Source organism: Palaemon carinicauda, chromosome 33, assembly GCF_036898095.1.
Source record: "Palaemon carinicauda isolate YSFRI2023 chromosome 33, ASM3689809v2, whole genome shotgun sequence".
Classification (NCBI taxonomy): domain Eukaryota; kingdom Metazoa; phylum Arthropoda; class Malacostraca; order Decapoda; family Palaemonidae; genus Palaemon; species Palaemon carinicauda.
In genome coordinates, this window is record NC_090757.1 from 13290807 (window position 1) to 13306598 (window position 15792).

At 41.1% G+C, this 15792-nt stretch overlaps 1 protein-coding gene across 3 annotated transcripts in view; it reads right to left on the reverse strand.

The window, feature by feature from the left end:
- Positions 1 to 8028: 8028 nt before the first annotated feature.
- The window catches only part of LOC137625859 (sodium-coupled monocarboxylate transporter 1-like), a 36721-nt gene continuing 28957 nt past the window's right edge, over positions 8029 to 15792 (reverse strand). The window contains exons 6-13 of one of the 3 annotated variants that reach the window (XM_068356777.1): positions 14921 to 15061; positions 14213 to 14342; positions 11475 to 11563; positions 11044 to 11162; positions 10416 to 10570; positions 9983 to 10182; positions 9071 to 9171; positions 8031 to 8893 (exon numbers count right to left, since the gene is read on the reverse strand). In XM_068356777.1, coding sequence (XP_068212878.1) covers positions 8649 to 8893; positions 9071 to 9171; positions 9983 to 10182; positions 10416 to 10570; positions 11044 to 11162; positions 11475 to 11563; positions 14213 to 14342; positions 14921 to 15061 — 1180 coding nt within the window. In that variant the 3' untranslated portion in view covers positions 8031 to 8648. Of the gene's footprint in view, positions 8894 to 9070; positions 9172 to 9982; positions 10183 to 10415; positions 10571 to 11043; positions 11163 to 11474; positions 11564 to 14212; positions 14343 to 14920; positions 15062 to 15792 lie in introns of all 3 variants that reach the window. The other 2 variants (XM_068356776.1, XM_068356778.1) reach the window with 2 other exon arrangements.

Consider the following 15792-nt stretch of genomic DNA (forward strand, 5'->3'; position numbering starts at 1 on the left):
TCAAGTTTCATTTCTCTCCTTCAATGCTATAACATTTCTGGGCTCTGACCTGTGTCGCCCAGTGAAATGCTCCTTTTACATCATTTCTAAGGTAATAACTGCAATGAATTTTACCAGAGTAAAAATTGTATAGGAATGCTAGGTTGAACCCAGCTCGCTCACCTATTAAGGTGTCGGCATAAATAACTGGGGCGTGATTAAATCACAACCAGAGACCTTGCACCATTTAGATATCTCCTGTCAATATCCCTGAACAGCGAGGTGCCGTTCAACATCCTAGCTCTGAAACGCTACTACGAACGATCCTACCCACGCCAGTGACGTCACTCCTTTTGCATAGCACCTGCTTGCATACGTTATCTTTTTTCTGGTGCTGTTTTCCTTGGATTACCCAGGATTTATCTCAGGATGTCGGACCCTACCATCACTTCACCTAAGTTAAGTACCAGATCTATAAGTTTTGAGATTTTGGAGGTGGCCTTACCCTTATTTATTATTTTATCACAGTTTTATTTTATCCACGACCCGCATCGGGTCCTTGTGGCGATCGGCCACCTCCTCTCTCTCTCTCTCGTCGTTCTTAACGTTTTACAATGAGTCTTCTATACTGATTGTTCCTCGTTTTGAACTTTTCTGGGTATCCACGGTTCACACCCCATGTTATTTTATATTATGGTAGTCTGTTATTATGATAACAGTTGTCTACGATATTACGGTATCGTAATTTCATGTTAGGTTGGCATGCCTGGTAGCTTTCGAGCGTTATTAGTTTTACTTCGTTTTACGTTCCGCACGTCACGGGCGTTCATAACGATCTTATTAGCATACTTTTTATTCTAGTTTTATTAGTTCGAAGGGACTTTCACGAGACAGTTCTTTGTTTTACGTTTTTTGTCGGCACTTTACCGACTTTGTGTTATGTTGGTAGCCCTGCCTAGCTCCACGCGCTGTTAGGCTTGGTCTCCCCCTGTCTCTCTGTTCGCCGCTCCGTACTATCTTACGATTGATATTATTATTATTAGTTTTATTATCCAGCAAGCCTTCCTCTTTTATTTACCTGTTAGTTATATTATTATACTGATATCCTAGTCTTTCCGTGTGATCATTCCAGTCGTGGGTCTCTGTTCAGGTTGGTACTCCTGTCCTCTGCCCCACTAGTTAGCCTCCCTCTCCCCATCCGCCCGGCACCCCCACCCCAGGGTTGCCTTCCCTCTCTCTCTCTCTTGTCGAGTCGTAGAGTCAGCTGTTTTGCGTCATGTTCTCTCCCCCGGGGCTTTCGCTTAACTCCGTTCTGGGCGGTTCCCGATAGTATGTGAGGCTTATTATTATACATTATCATACACTATATTGCCTTTTTCCCCTACCCTGCCGTAGCCATTTCTTTCCGCCGACTCAATTGGCCATCAGTCGGCGGGAGGCATTCTGCTCGGTCTGTGGTATCATGTTGTGTTTATATTACATATTTTCATTGGTGTTCCGCACTTCACGGACTCCATGTGTTATTATTTCATTACGGGATCCCCGGACGTAGCTTTCACTTTATTCCCTGGTCGAGTTAATTAATCCTGTGTGCCGTCGACGGGGTTGACCCTCGACTTCCCCCCCCCCTGTCCGCCTTCTCCGGTGGACTTTCATGACCCCTGGGGTCTCTCAGTTGTCTCTCCGGAGCCAACGTTACCTGTAACCACTTGGATTAATCTCCTCTATATATATTCACATGTTTATATATATATATTCCCTGTTCTCGACTTCCCCCCCTTTTTAAATATGATCACACTTAAGGATTGACTTATTCTTACCTATATTACAGTCATAGTATATCCTTTTCACCACGATAGTGATATAATCTAAGCCCCCAGAGCCTCCTGGCCCCTCTTGCATGTTTGGCGGTCCTCCACCAACCCTGCGGCCACGATGGGTGCCGTTCACATGCCCACTGTGCTGTTCTGGTAGATGATTTGATTGTTTGGCAACCGGACAATTGTGTAGTTTGCTACAAAATGACCTCCACTTTAACATCTGACACGGTGAGTGGAATTACTTTTAGCTATATTACAGACTTGGTAAGTGGAGTTACAATTAATTACAATTAATTGATTTTAAGGATACTGTTCTTTGGACTCCTCGCATGCCCTTCGATAACTTCGTGTCTCCGAATCCCCTGATCTTTTTCTTTTTTTTCTTTGGCATGATATTCCTTACCCTCGCTAATAGTCTGTTCTCTTTCAGAGCTCTCAACTTGAAAAGAATACAGCTCAGGCAACCCTTAAAATCTGGATTGGCGAGTTCGCCCGTAATGTGAAGGCCAAACAGCCTTATATCCTCTCTGAGGAATGGTGCTCTCGCCTTTACCCGCACGCAAAGACTTCGGCCGCGGTCCCCAAAGATTTGGCGGATCCTATCATTGAGAACATTGAATCCCTACTATTCGTCCTGGATCAAGAGGACACCGGCGGGACCTTAACAGAGGACGTCGCTATCCTCAATTTAGACGTAGAGTCCATGGCTCTGGATGAACCCGACACAGGTAGGGACATAGGTGAGTCAGGTAGGTCTCGAGCTAAGATTCCTCTCCTTAGCCCAACTTTTTCTTCTACTTCTGACCAATCTTCATTTCAAGGATTCCCGGGGACTCCCGGGGCTGATCACAAGCCCCGGCCTGTTGCCCCCAAGGTTAAGGCTCACCGAAGGTCTTTACACAAAACCCACAAGTCTTCGAAGTCATCATCAGTGAAGTCGCAATCTTCTTCCACTAGAGTCTCTAAAGACTCAGTTGCTGTGCCCTCGACCTCTCAGGGACTATTCTCCATTCCGGCACCTGTCCCCCCCCCCAGAATCATTTGACCCGAAGGAATTTTCGGAAAAGATGTTCTCTCGTTTAGAAACAATGTTACAAGAGAGAATGACTAATGTGGAGACCATGGTTCAGGGACTCATGCATTCGGGGCTGCCACCACAGCAGCAATATCCCATCCCCGACGCCTCTAAGCTCCCACCTTTCAACAAAAACAACCCTTGGCGGTTAGCATTACATGCCCCCCTCTCAGATGGCATGTTATCCATAGAAGGTTTCGGAACTCGGCCTCTCGAGGACTACGAGTTCTAGCTGCCGGGTCTTGAATTTCCCTTCCTCGGCTATGCCCGCCTACAGAGGAGGCTCTAATCCGCTTGGATAAGGTCCCGAAAGAGACCGTGATCTTCCCCAAAGAACAGGCACAATCTGTTTTGGTCCGCATCTTCAATGAATGGGACTGTATGAATACAATGATCACAGCCTACAAGAGCTCGTATACTATGTTTGTGGTCAACGAGCAGACCCCGACTCCATGCGCAACCAAGATCATGGAGATTGCCTATCAGGCTACCAAGGAGGAGAAGCCCTTACCTCAACTCAGAGAGGCGGACTTGACTTCCCTTCTCTTCCCGGGGGATAATGAATGTTGGCGGAACGCCCCATCTACCTTTTCAGCGAGCAAACTGAGCCTGGACTGTGCTTCAACGCAGTTCAGTGAACGCCTCGGTAGGTCGATTAATTCGGTTACTCTTTCCAAATTGACCGTTGCCACTTACGACGAGGAACCTCTCTTTAAGGTCCTCACCAAATCTCTTTTGCAGACCTTACTGACTGACGCCTATGGTTTTCATAATGCCAGGTTCCGTTGCTAACGACATGTACTGTCTGAGGCTACGATTAGACACGAACCTAATAGGCTCATCAAAACACCAGTCTGGGGTCCGTATCTCTTCCCGGAGGACCTAGTGGACTCGGTTCTCAGCGAGGCAGCTAGAGCCAACCAAAGCCTCAAGGTTAGGTGGGGCCTAGTCCCTAAGAGGAAGTATGAGTCGGCTAGTACCCCAATCCGAGGTAGGAAAAGGTTGAGGCCCTTCCACTCCTCGCAATTTAGACCTTCTCTTCAAGTGGTACAACCGGTCCCAGTTCAGTCTGTTCCTCAAGGTTCCCAGCCTTCTACCTCAAAGGGCCATCAACAACAACAGTACGTGTTGGTCCCTCAAGCCCAAGTCGCCTCGACTTCATTCACCAACTCCCCCGCCTTTAACCCCACGTATGAATCTCAGGGTTTTTTCCATGGCTACCAGTGCCACAGGGGTTCCAGAGGTTCCTTTCAAGCCCGAGGTGGCGGAAGGGGTTCCCACCGAGGCAAGTCTTTCCGCGGAGGCAGGGGTGGCAAATCATCCTCCAACTATTGCCTCGCAGGTAGGAGGGAGACTGTACAAATTTCGGGACCACTTGAAGTTCAGCAATTGAGCTGCCAGCATAATCTCAAAAGGTCTGGGGTGGAGCTGGATTTAGGGACCCCCTCCACCGAACAGTTTCTACCAGCTTCCCACGGAAGAACTACATTCATTCACGAAGGATCTGTTGCAAAAGAACGCAATCCAAAGCATACATCGCTTAAGATTTCAAGGTCGCTTATTCAGCGTGGCAAAGAAAGGCTCAGACAAACGCAGAGTAATCCTGGACCTGTCTCGTCTAAACTCCTTCATTCGTTGCGACAAATTCCACATGCTTACTGTCTCGCAGATGCGGACCTTACTTCCCTGTGGGGCCGTCACCACCTCCATAAATGCCTTCCAATAGCAAGGCATTTTCGTCGTTTCTGGGCTTCAAGCTAGGCAAACAAGCCTATGCATTCAAGGTGATGCCATTCGGCCTCAACATAGCTCCCAGAATCTTCACCAAATTAGCAGAGACGGTAATTCAGGAACTTCGAACTCAGGGAATACAAATAGTGGCTTATCTCGACGATTGGCTGATCTGGTCAGACAACGTCCGGAACTGCCACATAGCAACCAACAAGGTCCTCTCCTTCCTTCGACAATTAGGATTTCAGGTCAACCTCGAGAAATCCCGCCTGGTCCCGGAGACCAAGTTTCAATGGCTGGGGCTACAATGGGACCTAAGTTCCCATACGTTGTGCCTCCCAAAAACCAAAAGGAAGGAAATAGCGAAGAATACGAAACAGTTTCTCAGGGACAAGTTGACGTCCAGGAGGAACCAGGAGAGGATCCTGGGTTCCTTACAGTTCGCCTCAGTGACAGACTTCGTCCTAAGGTCCAAACTAAAGGACATAAACAGAGTGTGGTACTCCAGAGCAACCAAAAAACGTCGAGACAGGCGAGCTCGTCTTCCTCCAATCCTGAGAAAAAGTCTGCAGCCTTGGACGAAGATCAAAAATCTTTCCAAGTCAGTTCCCTTGCAACATCCGGCCCCGGGACTCGTCGTTTATACAGACGCCTCCTTAACAGGGTGGGGAGGTTAATCTCAACACAAGAAAGTCCAAGGGTTATGGTCACCGATCTTTCAACAAATGCACATCAACGTCCTAGAGGCCATGGCAGTCTTCCTCACTTTAAAACGTCTCAGCCCAGCACTGGTCCTCGACAGTGTAGTCATAGTCCACTGCATCAATAGAGGAGGATCCAGATCAGCCCACATAAACCACGTCATGTTGATGATTTTCTCCATGGCGGCATCGCACAAGTGGCATCTATCAGCAGTCCATCTAGCGGGAGTCCGGAATGTGGTGGCAGATGCACTTTCCAGGACGACTCCACTGGAGTCGGAATTGTCACTAGACAATCGATCCTTCCAGTGGATTTTATCTCAAGTCCCGGGTCTCCAGGTGGACCTGTTTGAGACGGAGTCCAATCGCAAACTAGATTGTTACGTAGCCCCCAACCTGGACCCTCAGGCTTATACCATGGACGCTATGTCACTAGATTGGAACACTTGGAAGACGATTTATCTATTTCCTCCGATAAATCTCCTGCTGAAAGTTTTGCACAAACTCAGATCTTTCAAGGGTCGAGTGGCTCTGGTAGCCCCCAACTGGCCCAAGAGCAACTGGTTCCCCTTGTTACAAGAGCTAGGCCTCCGCCCCTGGCGGTTTCCCAATCCTGTACTAACACAAGTAGTACAAACTCGAGATGTGTTAGCTTCCTCAAGGATTCTGAATGCCCTAACTTTATGGACTTCATGAAGTTTGCAGCTCAACAACGTGCAAACATCGATCCTCTGAATAACCTATTCCTGGAAACTGACAAAAGGGAATCCACCCTCCGTCAATATGACTCAGCTGTCAAGAAACTAGCAAAGTTTCTGAAAGATTCCCAAGTTGAGAAAATGACAATGAACCTAACTGTGACATTCTTCAGAACTCTCTTTGAATTGGGCCTGGCAGCCAATACCGTTACTACGATCAAGTCGGCTTTGAAAAAGATCTTCCATGTCGGCTTTGACATTGATCTGACGGATTCATATTTCTCATCCATTCTGAGAGCCTGTGCCAGACTAAAACCTTCAACTCGACCTAGCGCAGTTTCCTGGTTTTTGAACGATGTTCTAAAGCTAACCTCGAATGAATCCTGTAACTATATGGCATTATTAAGAAAGACACTTTTTCTTTTGAGCCTCGCCTCTGGCTCCAGAATCTCAGAATTGTCAGCCTTATCTAGAGACCTAGGTCATATAGAGTTTCTCTCTTCGGGTGAGGTCCTTCTCTCCCCTAACAAAGTTTTCCTGGCTAAAAATGAGGACCCCCAAAACAGGTGGTCTCCCTGGAAGATTGTTCCACTTCCTCGGGATCCATCCCTGTGTCCAGTTACCACCCTGAAATCGTACTTAAGTAGAACTTCCACCACAACCACAGGGCCTTTATTTATTAGAGAACATGGAGGAACCATTACCCTTAAGGGAATCAGACAACAAATTCTTTATTTTATTAAACAAGCTAATCCTGAATCATTCCCACATGTCCATGATATCCGAGCGGTGGCTAGTTCAATTAACTTTTTCCACCATATGAAATTTGATGAGCTCTCAAAATATACGGGTTGGAAGTCCCCTAAAGTTTTCAAGCGCCACTACCTAAAACCTTTAGAAGCTCTTAAATTTGCCACAGTAGCAGCAGGGAATATAGTTCCTCCTGAAGGTACTGAGTCCTAATCACGTCTTGCTCTATCCTCTTTCCCTCCTGTATGGCTTACTTATTGTTCCTACCTGATTTTGTTTGCCCTTTACCATACACCCTTATGGTGTATTATTTTATTTTACATTGTGATCAATTTCCACGAATTGCTTTTGATTTCATCTGTTCTTGAAATTAACCGTGCTGTTTTATTTTATTTCATTACACTAAGTATGTGTTTATGGATCTGCTTTTTGCTTGGGTTTACTTTCATCCCTTGATGGGATTGTTTACCATTTCTTATATTCATATTTATGTTGAATTCTTACCTACAGGTTATCTTGTTGAATTGTTTACCAAGCTTGTTTATCATTTTTCATATCTATATTCAATGCTTACCTACAGGTTTCCTTTTTGTTTTGATTACAATGTTTCATTATCACTTTCATATCCATGTTGATTACGTATTTACGGGATTCCTCATCCCCCCTGTTTGATATTAAACCACCATCTATGTTATTTTTGTGTTATTTTTCTCCCCAGGTAGTTAGCCATTTTGGGTCCCTATTCTCTGGTACTATTTCACTGGGCGGCACAGGTCAGAGCCCAGAAAAGGGATTTTGACGTAGGAAAAATCTATTACTGGGCGAGAGACCTATGCCGCCCAGTGAACCCACCCGTCCCTTCCTGTCGGGCCCCAATCTGGGGTGCTATAGGAGTGACGTCACTGGCATGGGTAGGATCGTTCGTAGTAGCGTTTCAGAGCTAGGATGTTGAACGGCACCTCGCTGTTTGGGGATATTGACAGGAGATATCTAAATGGTGCAAGGCCTCTGGTTGTGATTTAATTACGCCCTCTTCAGAGAACTCATACCAAAGAAATTGACGTTTATTCTTCTGATATGTAGCGTTGGTAACAAAAAATCCACACCTTAAGTTTCATTTCTTTCCTTCTATGAGATAACATTTATAGATAATATCTTAATAGAAATGACATCAAATTTATGAAAGTTCGCTTATCCTGTGAGATATCGAAGGGTAAATGAGTACACTGATAAGCATAATCATCGCATACTACTTATTACCAAACACTGATGTATTCATATATTTCACGCACGTCACTGAAACATTTTGGTAGAATGATAAATTAAAGTGTATTTGCTTTGCCTTAGGTCGGGACACTTTATTTCAAAGCGATGCAAGTTCTCAACGAACGCTGAACTCACTATAAATTTGAAACCTTAATCCAAGGCCTACAGAAAGGGTCTGTAGGTCTTGTCTTAATCTCAACGCACATCTGTTGAAATAACGTTCACGTTTAGGCTACACTAAATCAATAACCAACTCAATATCTCGTTTAAGAACTTAACATAATACATTCAAAATGATTATTTTTCTACACCTTTTACGCTATGCCTTTTATGGATATATGATTATTGCATAAACAGAATTTGCAATTTTCAGTGAAACAAAACATGAAACTTTATCATAATGAACACTACCGCTGAGACCTCTTTCTTTTACACAAAACTTATATTTACACATATAGTATATAAGGATTATAAAAATAATTGCTTTCAATATTTGGCATTTTTTCTACTAAGGGGTTACATGAATTATCTCATTCTTTTCAAGATCATGCGTAAAGTCTCCTTCCACGAACAGGAATATTTGGTCTGATAAAATATCGTGACACAATTACTGATTAGAGAACTGAATTCAAAGGTGATTTTCAGTTTCAAAAGCTAGATTGACGTAGGCTTCAGCTGATCCAGCCTCAAAAGCCTTCTTATTTGTTGTAGGTGAAGGATGACAACTATTCAAATTGTCTCTACAAGACTTGTAACTTGACAGATGACCACGACCAGAGCTGGGGTTTCCCCCGAGGGACTGGACCCATCTGTAGAATTGCATGCTGGGCTTTTGGACTGTGTTCTCAGGTACTTTCTCTATGGCCATTGGTCCTTCAGATAATATAAAAATCAATATCAATATGGCAACTCTCAAAAGTTTATAAATAACAAAAACCAACGTATGGTATTTCTAATTGATAGAAACCGAACATTCGTAAATATCTACATTCACCTGGGTTTATAATATTTTACCTTATGGACATTTAGAAATAAGTACAGTATACTTACCAAACATTAGGGTTGCTAAGTTCGAGAAAACAAACGTTGCTAGAGTTCCAGTAGCTCCATATAAGCAGTAAGTGACCAGGTATAAGGGAAACACACCAGATCTATGAAATGAAATAACAACGAAAAAATTCAGGAAAGATTTACTTATACCCATCCCATGCTAGAGCGAGCATGTGCATGTGCATGTGTATATATATATATATATATATATATATATATATATATATATATATATATATATATATATATATATATAGATAGATAGATAGATAGATAGATAGATAGTATATGAAGTGCTTAGCATTCTAGCAACTTTATTCAAAAGGGAGTTCATCCATAATGCACAGGTTGAAGCATGAATGTGAGAGTAAATGGCCATGTAAGCGGAAGCCAGAGCTCAGAGGTAGAGAATCGGGCCCGCAAGAAATAGGCCTGTTGGACGTTCTTAACCCACCACCCTGCTATTGACCTAGCTGTTAATGAGTATCACAGTCTACAGTGCTCAAGGAGAGGACCTGAGGATCAATGTTATTGTCAAAGTATATCTTATGGTGGTGAAAGGTTTGTGTATCGCCATGATCAGCGATGATGTACTAGTCAGGGTCACCCATACCAAGTTGGTTTGCTGTGGGCAATCAGACTAAAGTCTCCCACCATCAACAATCCTCAGTGGCCAGCGTTGTGATAAAAACTGGCTAAACCCCAGACGTGAATAAGGAGATGCCTGATGCCTTTGTCCTGCAATGGACTAGAAATGTCTGCATTTGTTAATGTAGATTACAGATATAAAGATCATAGTGATGATGAAGAATAAAATTTTGCTCCCAGTCAAAAGCAAGGCAGCTTCAGTTATATGTCGACATAAACTCTTTTTCTCATATGGCAGGTAAGAATAAGATGTGTTTAACATACCCTGGATCCTCGCCGCTCTCAGTTGACAAGACTAGGAATGGAGTCGTGCTCTCTGTGAGAAGTGATGTGGTTGTCATGTTCTCTCTTGGGCAGCCATCTGTCGACAAAGGTAACATGGGAGTTGGAGGAGCGTACAGGAAGTTTCCAGTGACCATCCACAGAGTTAGGGTTATGGAGAGAAGAAGACCCGTACAAGCACTCTGTAAAACATAGCTCTTAAAGGCCACGAATTCCTCAGAGTAAAATGTGAAAAATGCTAGACAGCTTTCCTATGTTGTGGGCTACTGATCAATTAGTAATGCTTAAAATAAAGACATTTGTTCTAAATATCAATTGCAAATATTCTCCCCCCTCATAATGGTCATGTATATACAGTATATATTTAAGTTATGATCTATAAATTGTCTTAATGAAAATTTTCAAATATGTTTACCTGAGATTTCACCCAAGGACACGTAACAGCCATCAAAAACAGACCTGAGATAGGACCAGTAATTGCTCCGCCAAGAGCATAGGTGATCTCGAATATTCCCCCCATGCTGCCTGCCAGTATTCCCATACCTGTGCTAATGATTCCAGACACAGAGGCTGGAATAGGAGAAATAAATCAGTAAAGTGTATAAGGAAGGATTGTTGGTAGATGTTACAATCATTGGTGAAAGATTTAGAGGTATATCCTTTTAGATTTGTATCACTAACTAATACAGCATGGTAGAAGTTAAAATTCAAGGCGAAAGCATTATACATAGCGTTTTTCTAAAAAGCATAAGACAGGGTTCAACCAATACAAGCACCGTACCATACAATAAATTTGCAATGGTTGAAGTTACAATTCTTAAAGGAAGCAGTACAAGAAGGCCTTTTGTGTTCTGTGACTGTTCAAATGATACACGCCACTCTCATGAAAGTACCAGCCATTAGAATTAGTAAGGATAGAAATTACACAGAAAGAAGCATCAGTAGTGCTGCTCTTGAACAGTAAACGATAAGTCCAACTAAAGAGTGCTAGCCACTAAAAACAACAAAGGTTGCACAAGGAAACTAAAAACTGTCCTAGTTACAGATAATAATGGCAGTTGTCTTCTCCTGTTGCGGTGTGAATTTAGAGAATCGGTCGAGACCACTCAGCAAATCTTTCCAGATGATAGCGGCTATGCCGTTAAGGATTGACGACACAGTGCTGCAAAGTGAGTCAATGTTATTCTCATTAATGTTGCTACATTCAAGAGCAATTAATTCAAATTATGTTAGAAAAAAAATCTAATATATCTGGTAAAATGGAAACAAACGCAATGACTACAGTGACTACACATTCCTGAGAAGAATTTAATATGTCATGTGAATTTGATCCCAATAAATTCTTCTAAAGCTATGATAGTATTTCAAAGCTTCTATAAAACACATTTTAGTAAATGGACATATATGTATTGAATTGAAAATCTGTCGAAAGAACTGCCTTTCTCCCAAGGTAGAGATGCAGCTAGAAGCTTACCTGAGAACACCACTGTATATGGCAGCTACAAACAGGCCTGGAATCCCAGAAAGGTACCCCAGTTTGTCAATTACGAAATACACTGTAATCTGTAGAGAGACAGATATACGTGTCTTGTACCTGGCACCATTACTATCATTATTATTTGATTGAAAACAATGGCTACCTGAGTAGCATTCATTTTGCAGTCTATTTCATCAATATCTCGAATAATACAGAAAAGATTATTCGACTTATTGAGAAAATAGACTGCAAAATTAATACTACTCAAGCAGCCATTGTTTTCAATCAAACTTGCCTTAAAGAGAGACTTCTACAAAAAGCAATTATTATTATTATCATTATTATCGGCCGTGCCCCTGACAGCAGACGTCTCCGGATAATGGAAGCTCTTTTTATTCAACAACAAAGACCTAACCTCAACACCACGCAAGAAGGGACCTTATTGCCAACATGTATAAGGTCCACCACCAACAATAGTCCAGGCAATAACAACTATGACAGGACTAATATAGCCAAAGGTCAAAACAGGGATTATCTCCTGACAGAACCAGAGTCAATAATCCCACCAAACATCCCGGCGAGGCAGAGGCCACCACCCACTAGGATTAATGGTCTCCACCCTAGAGCGGTTCTTAACCACTGAAGATGGAATGTCGAAGCAGGACTCCGTATATAAGCCATCAAAACAACACCTGCATTTCAGTTCACTCTTGACAATGAGCAGAAAACTTTCTCACTGCTCGAAACCGGTTGAGTCGAAGGATGTGTTAAACTTAACTCCACGTAATTTATAATTTTTTGTACAAAAGTGACCATTACTTTGTGTGTACTAACATTGTGATAGTGTTTTATATTTTGTACATATTATCTGTACTTTTACAATGTGTTGTGATATATTAAAGACAAATTGTGAATGATATGGTCTTCATCACCTTCCTATTGATATGTCCCTTTCCCAGTTACTGGCGGATTGTTCAAATGAAGAGAAAAAGATAATAAGAACAATAGAAAAAGTTAATTACAAAATTAACGCCACTGAGGCAGCAATCACTTTCAATAAAACCTGCTTAAAAGAGGGTCTACTTCCGAAATATATTATTATTATTATTATTATTATTATTATTATTATTATTACAAGGTATGCTGGAACCCTAGCTGAACAGAAACACGCTTGGCCTACAAACTCTGGCCTTAGGTAAGAGATTCAGAGATGCAAAGAATAAACTTTAAATAAGAAAGGATATAAAATAACAAGTTGAGATAGATAAAATACAAAATAAATAACACAAATAGATAATTTAGTCACCTACGCTCTGTTTATACCAAAAGCCTTAATATTATAAAAGCATCTATGAATTCAGTTATTATTATTATTATTATTATTATTATTAGCTAAGCTACAACACTAGTTGGAATAGCAAGATGCTATAAGCCTAAGGGCTCCAACAGGGAAGAATAGCCCAGCGAGGAAAGGAAATAAGAAAATAAACAAACGGTATGAGAAAAAATGAACAATTAAAATAAAATATTTTAAAAACAGTAGCAACATCAAAACAGATATTTCATTTGTAAACGATAAAAAGACTTCAATTTATGTTAACATATCTATTTGTTTATTTGGTGAAATAATGACAAAGAAAGTTGTAATACAATTTGCAATTCTTGAAAAGTGAATTACAGAGTGATTACAAGTTTACCTTTTGTAATGAACAGAAATAGATAAAAATTAAGAATGTACACCAAATTGACTTGGAATAAGCAAGTAAGTTTCACCTAAAAAGAAAATTTACATTTGGTGGGAAAGTAGAAACAAAGAATGATGAGAAAAATATAGTAATATATAATCATAATTACACGTATTATTGAAATACTTATGATTATTAATATGATGATAAAAGTGGTCACCTTAAGTCAGGTTAACAAGAATAGCATTCACGAACACATGGAACATGATATAGGAAATACAAAAAATAAACGAATAGTACTAACAACATAATTAAAGGATCGAACTACTAGAGTGTAAACTAATGAAATAATAGCAACATTGATAATGTTTTCATCAGAAATGAGTATATTAGTGGGACAGTCAAAGTAAAAGTGTCGAAAACAATTTAGCAAAGAAGACTAAAGTTGTTTGGTCAAGTCATCCAGAAAGATAAGATGTGCTGAAGGGCATGGACATGGAGTCGGATGGGGAAAGGCCTAAGTTCAGATGGAAAGATAAAATAGCAAATAATATGAGGGGAAAAAAATTAAAGAGAACAGGCTGAGTTGTAAATGTTGTAGAGGCTGTCCAAGGGAAGAACTGCAAGTGATTTGAGCCTTCTAGAGGCGTTGTAAACATTGTGCAGTGAGTGCATGTGGTATCGTAAGCTAGTTATTTGGGCCTTCAGGGAGCGTAGAAGAGAATGAAGAAGGCTCATACGAAACAAAGACCCCATATAGAGATGGGTAAAGACTGTATATAAAGAAACCCAGTATATTGTGAGGAGAGTGATGGAAATGGAGGTACAGGGAACGAGGAGAGGGAGACCAAACTGAAGGTGGGTGGACTGTATCAAGGATGATCTTCGATCAAAGGTATTAACTGGTGATGAAGTGTGGGACAGAGGTAAATGGAGAAAGATGACCAGAAACATCGACCCCACATAGAAGTGGGAGAAGATGTAGACAAAGAAGAAGAAGAAGAAAAAGAAGAAGACGAAAGACTGTTGACAAAGAGTGGTCAGTCTTACCTGATCAATCTTTTCAATGTAACCAGCCGTCAAGGGATCGCAGTCGGAGTAGACGGAAAAGATCACCAATCCTGAGTAGTTGATTAAAGACCAGACTGCAAGGACTATTGAACAAGAAATGGCAAGCACCCTAGAGAGAGAGAGAGAGAGAGAGAGAGAGAGAGAGAGAGAGAGAGAGAGAGAGAGAGAGATAATTAAGTGAAGGTTCCTGGTTAATAGCATTTTTCGATATTTTCTTTGATCGATACAATTTTTTTGCTTGGGTAACTGTGGAATCTAATTCTATATCCATGCAAACAGAACAACAGATATGTAGCTTCAAATATTAATCAATATTCTGCCTATAAACGAGATAAGTCAAAATTACATCAATTATGGAAGAGATTTTATGGTATCCATACTCTTGAAATTTCTGAAAATGACTCATGGAAATGGTAGCGTGTAAAATCCATGTACAGTTGGACACCGGAATCCCTGGCACACCTCGCTTTGGGGCAAGGGATCAAACAGATAGCTTAGGAAGAGATGGCATAAGTGGTGGGCGGGGCTAAACAAAAAGAACTCACCGCGCTGTAAGGGTATGGCTGGGTGAACTTCTTCAGAACGAGGTGTACCAGGAATTATTGCGTCCAACTGTACCTTACACCAAGCAATTCAAAAAGAACAAAAAAGTTAAAATACATACAAAAGAAACATGAAAATACTTACATGTAACATTGCTTAATGGTTGAAACTGAGGCCCATCGCTGAAACTGCGCCTGGCCAACGCCGAAGCAATTGAAGCCAAAATATACCCCGAGGATCATGGTGCTCATAAGGGTGTGCCGTTCCAGAGGATCTGTGCTCATGCTGAAATGAGGTGAGTTGATGAAGAAATTACCGCTTGAGGAAGATTGAGGAATTTAATGTGCATATGTTTTTTTTTTCGCTTATAGGGAGTTTCTTAATTAGTTCTGGATATATATATATATATATATATATATATATATATATATATATATATATATATATATATATATATATATATATATACACACCACACACACACACACACACACACACATATATATATATATATATATATATATATATATATATATATATATATATATATATATATATATATTTATATATATACATATACTGTATATATATATATGTATGTATAACATACATATATACAGTACACACCATATATATATATATATATATATATATATATATATATATATATATATATATATACACACAACATTGCTAAGTAAAATCCCAGACTCACCAGCTGGCATCTCAGAGAGGTTGATGTCCTGGCGCATTCCACTTGCAAAAGGTCGTTATGCCACTCTCCTGAGTGCTTACGCTCCTACACTGGACAGTGAAGATGAGACAAAAGACTCTTTCTATGAATTATTAGACTCAGCCATTAACCAAACTCCAAGGGAAGATAAACTGATCCTCTTGGGTGACTTTAATGCCAGAGTGGGAAGGGAACACCACATCTGGGGAGGCGCTATCGGTCATCATGGTGTTGGCAATATGAATAGCAATGGACTCAAATTGCTCTCCTCATGCTCAGAACA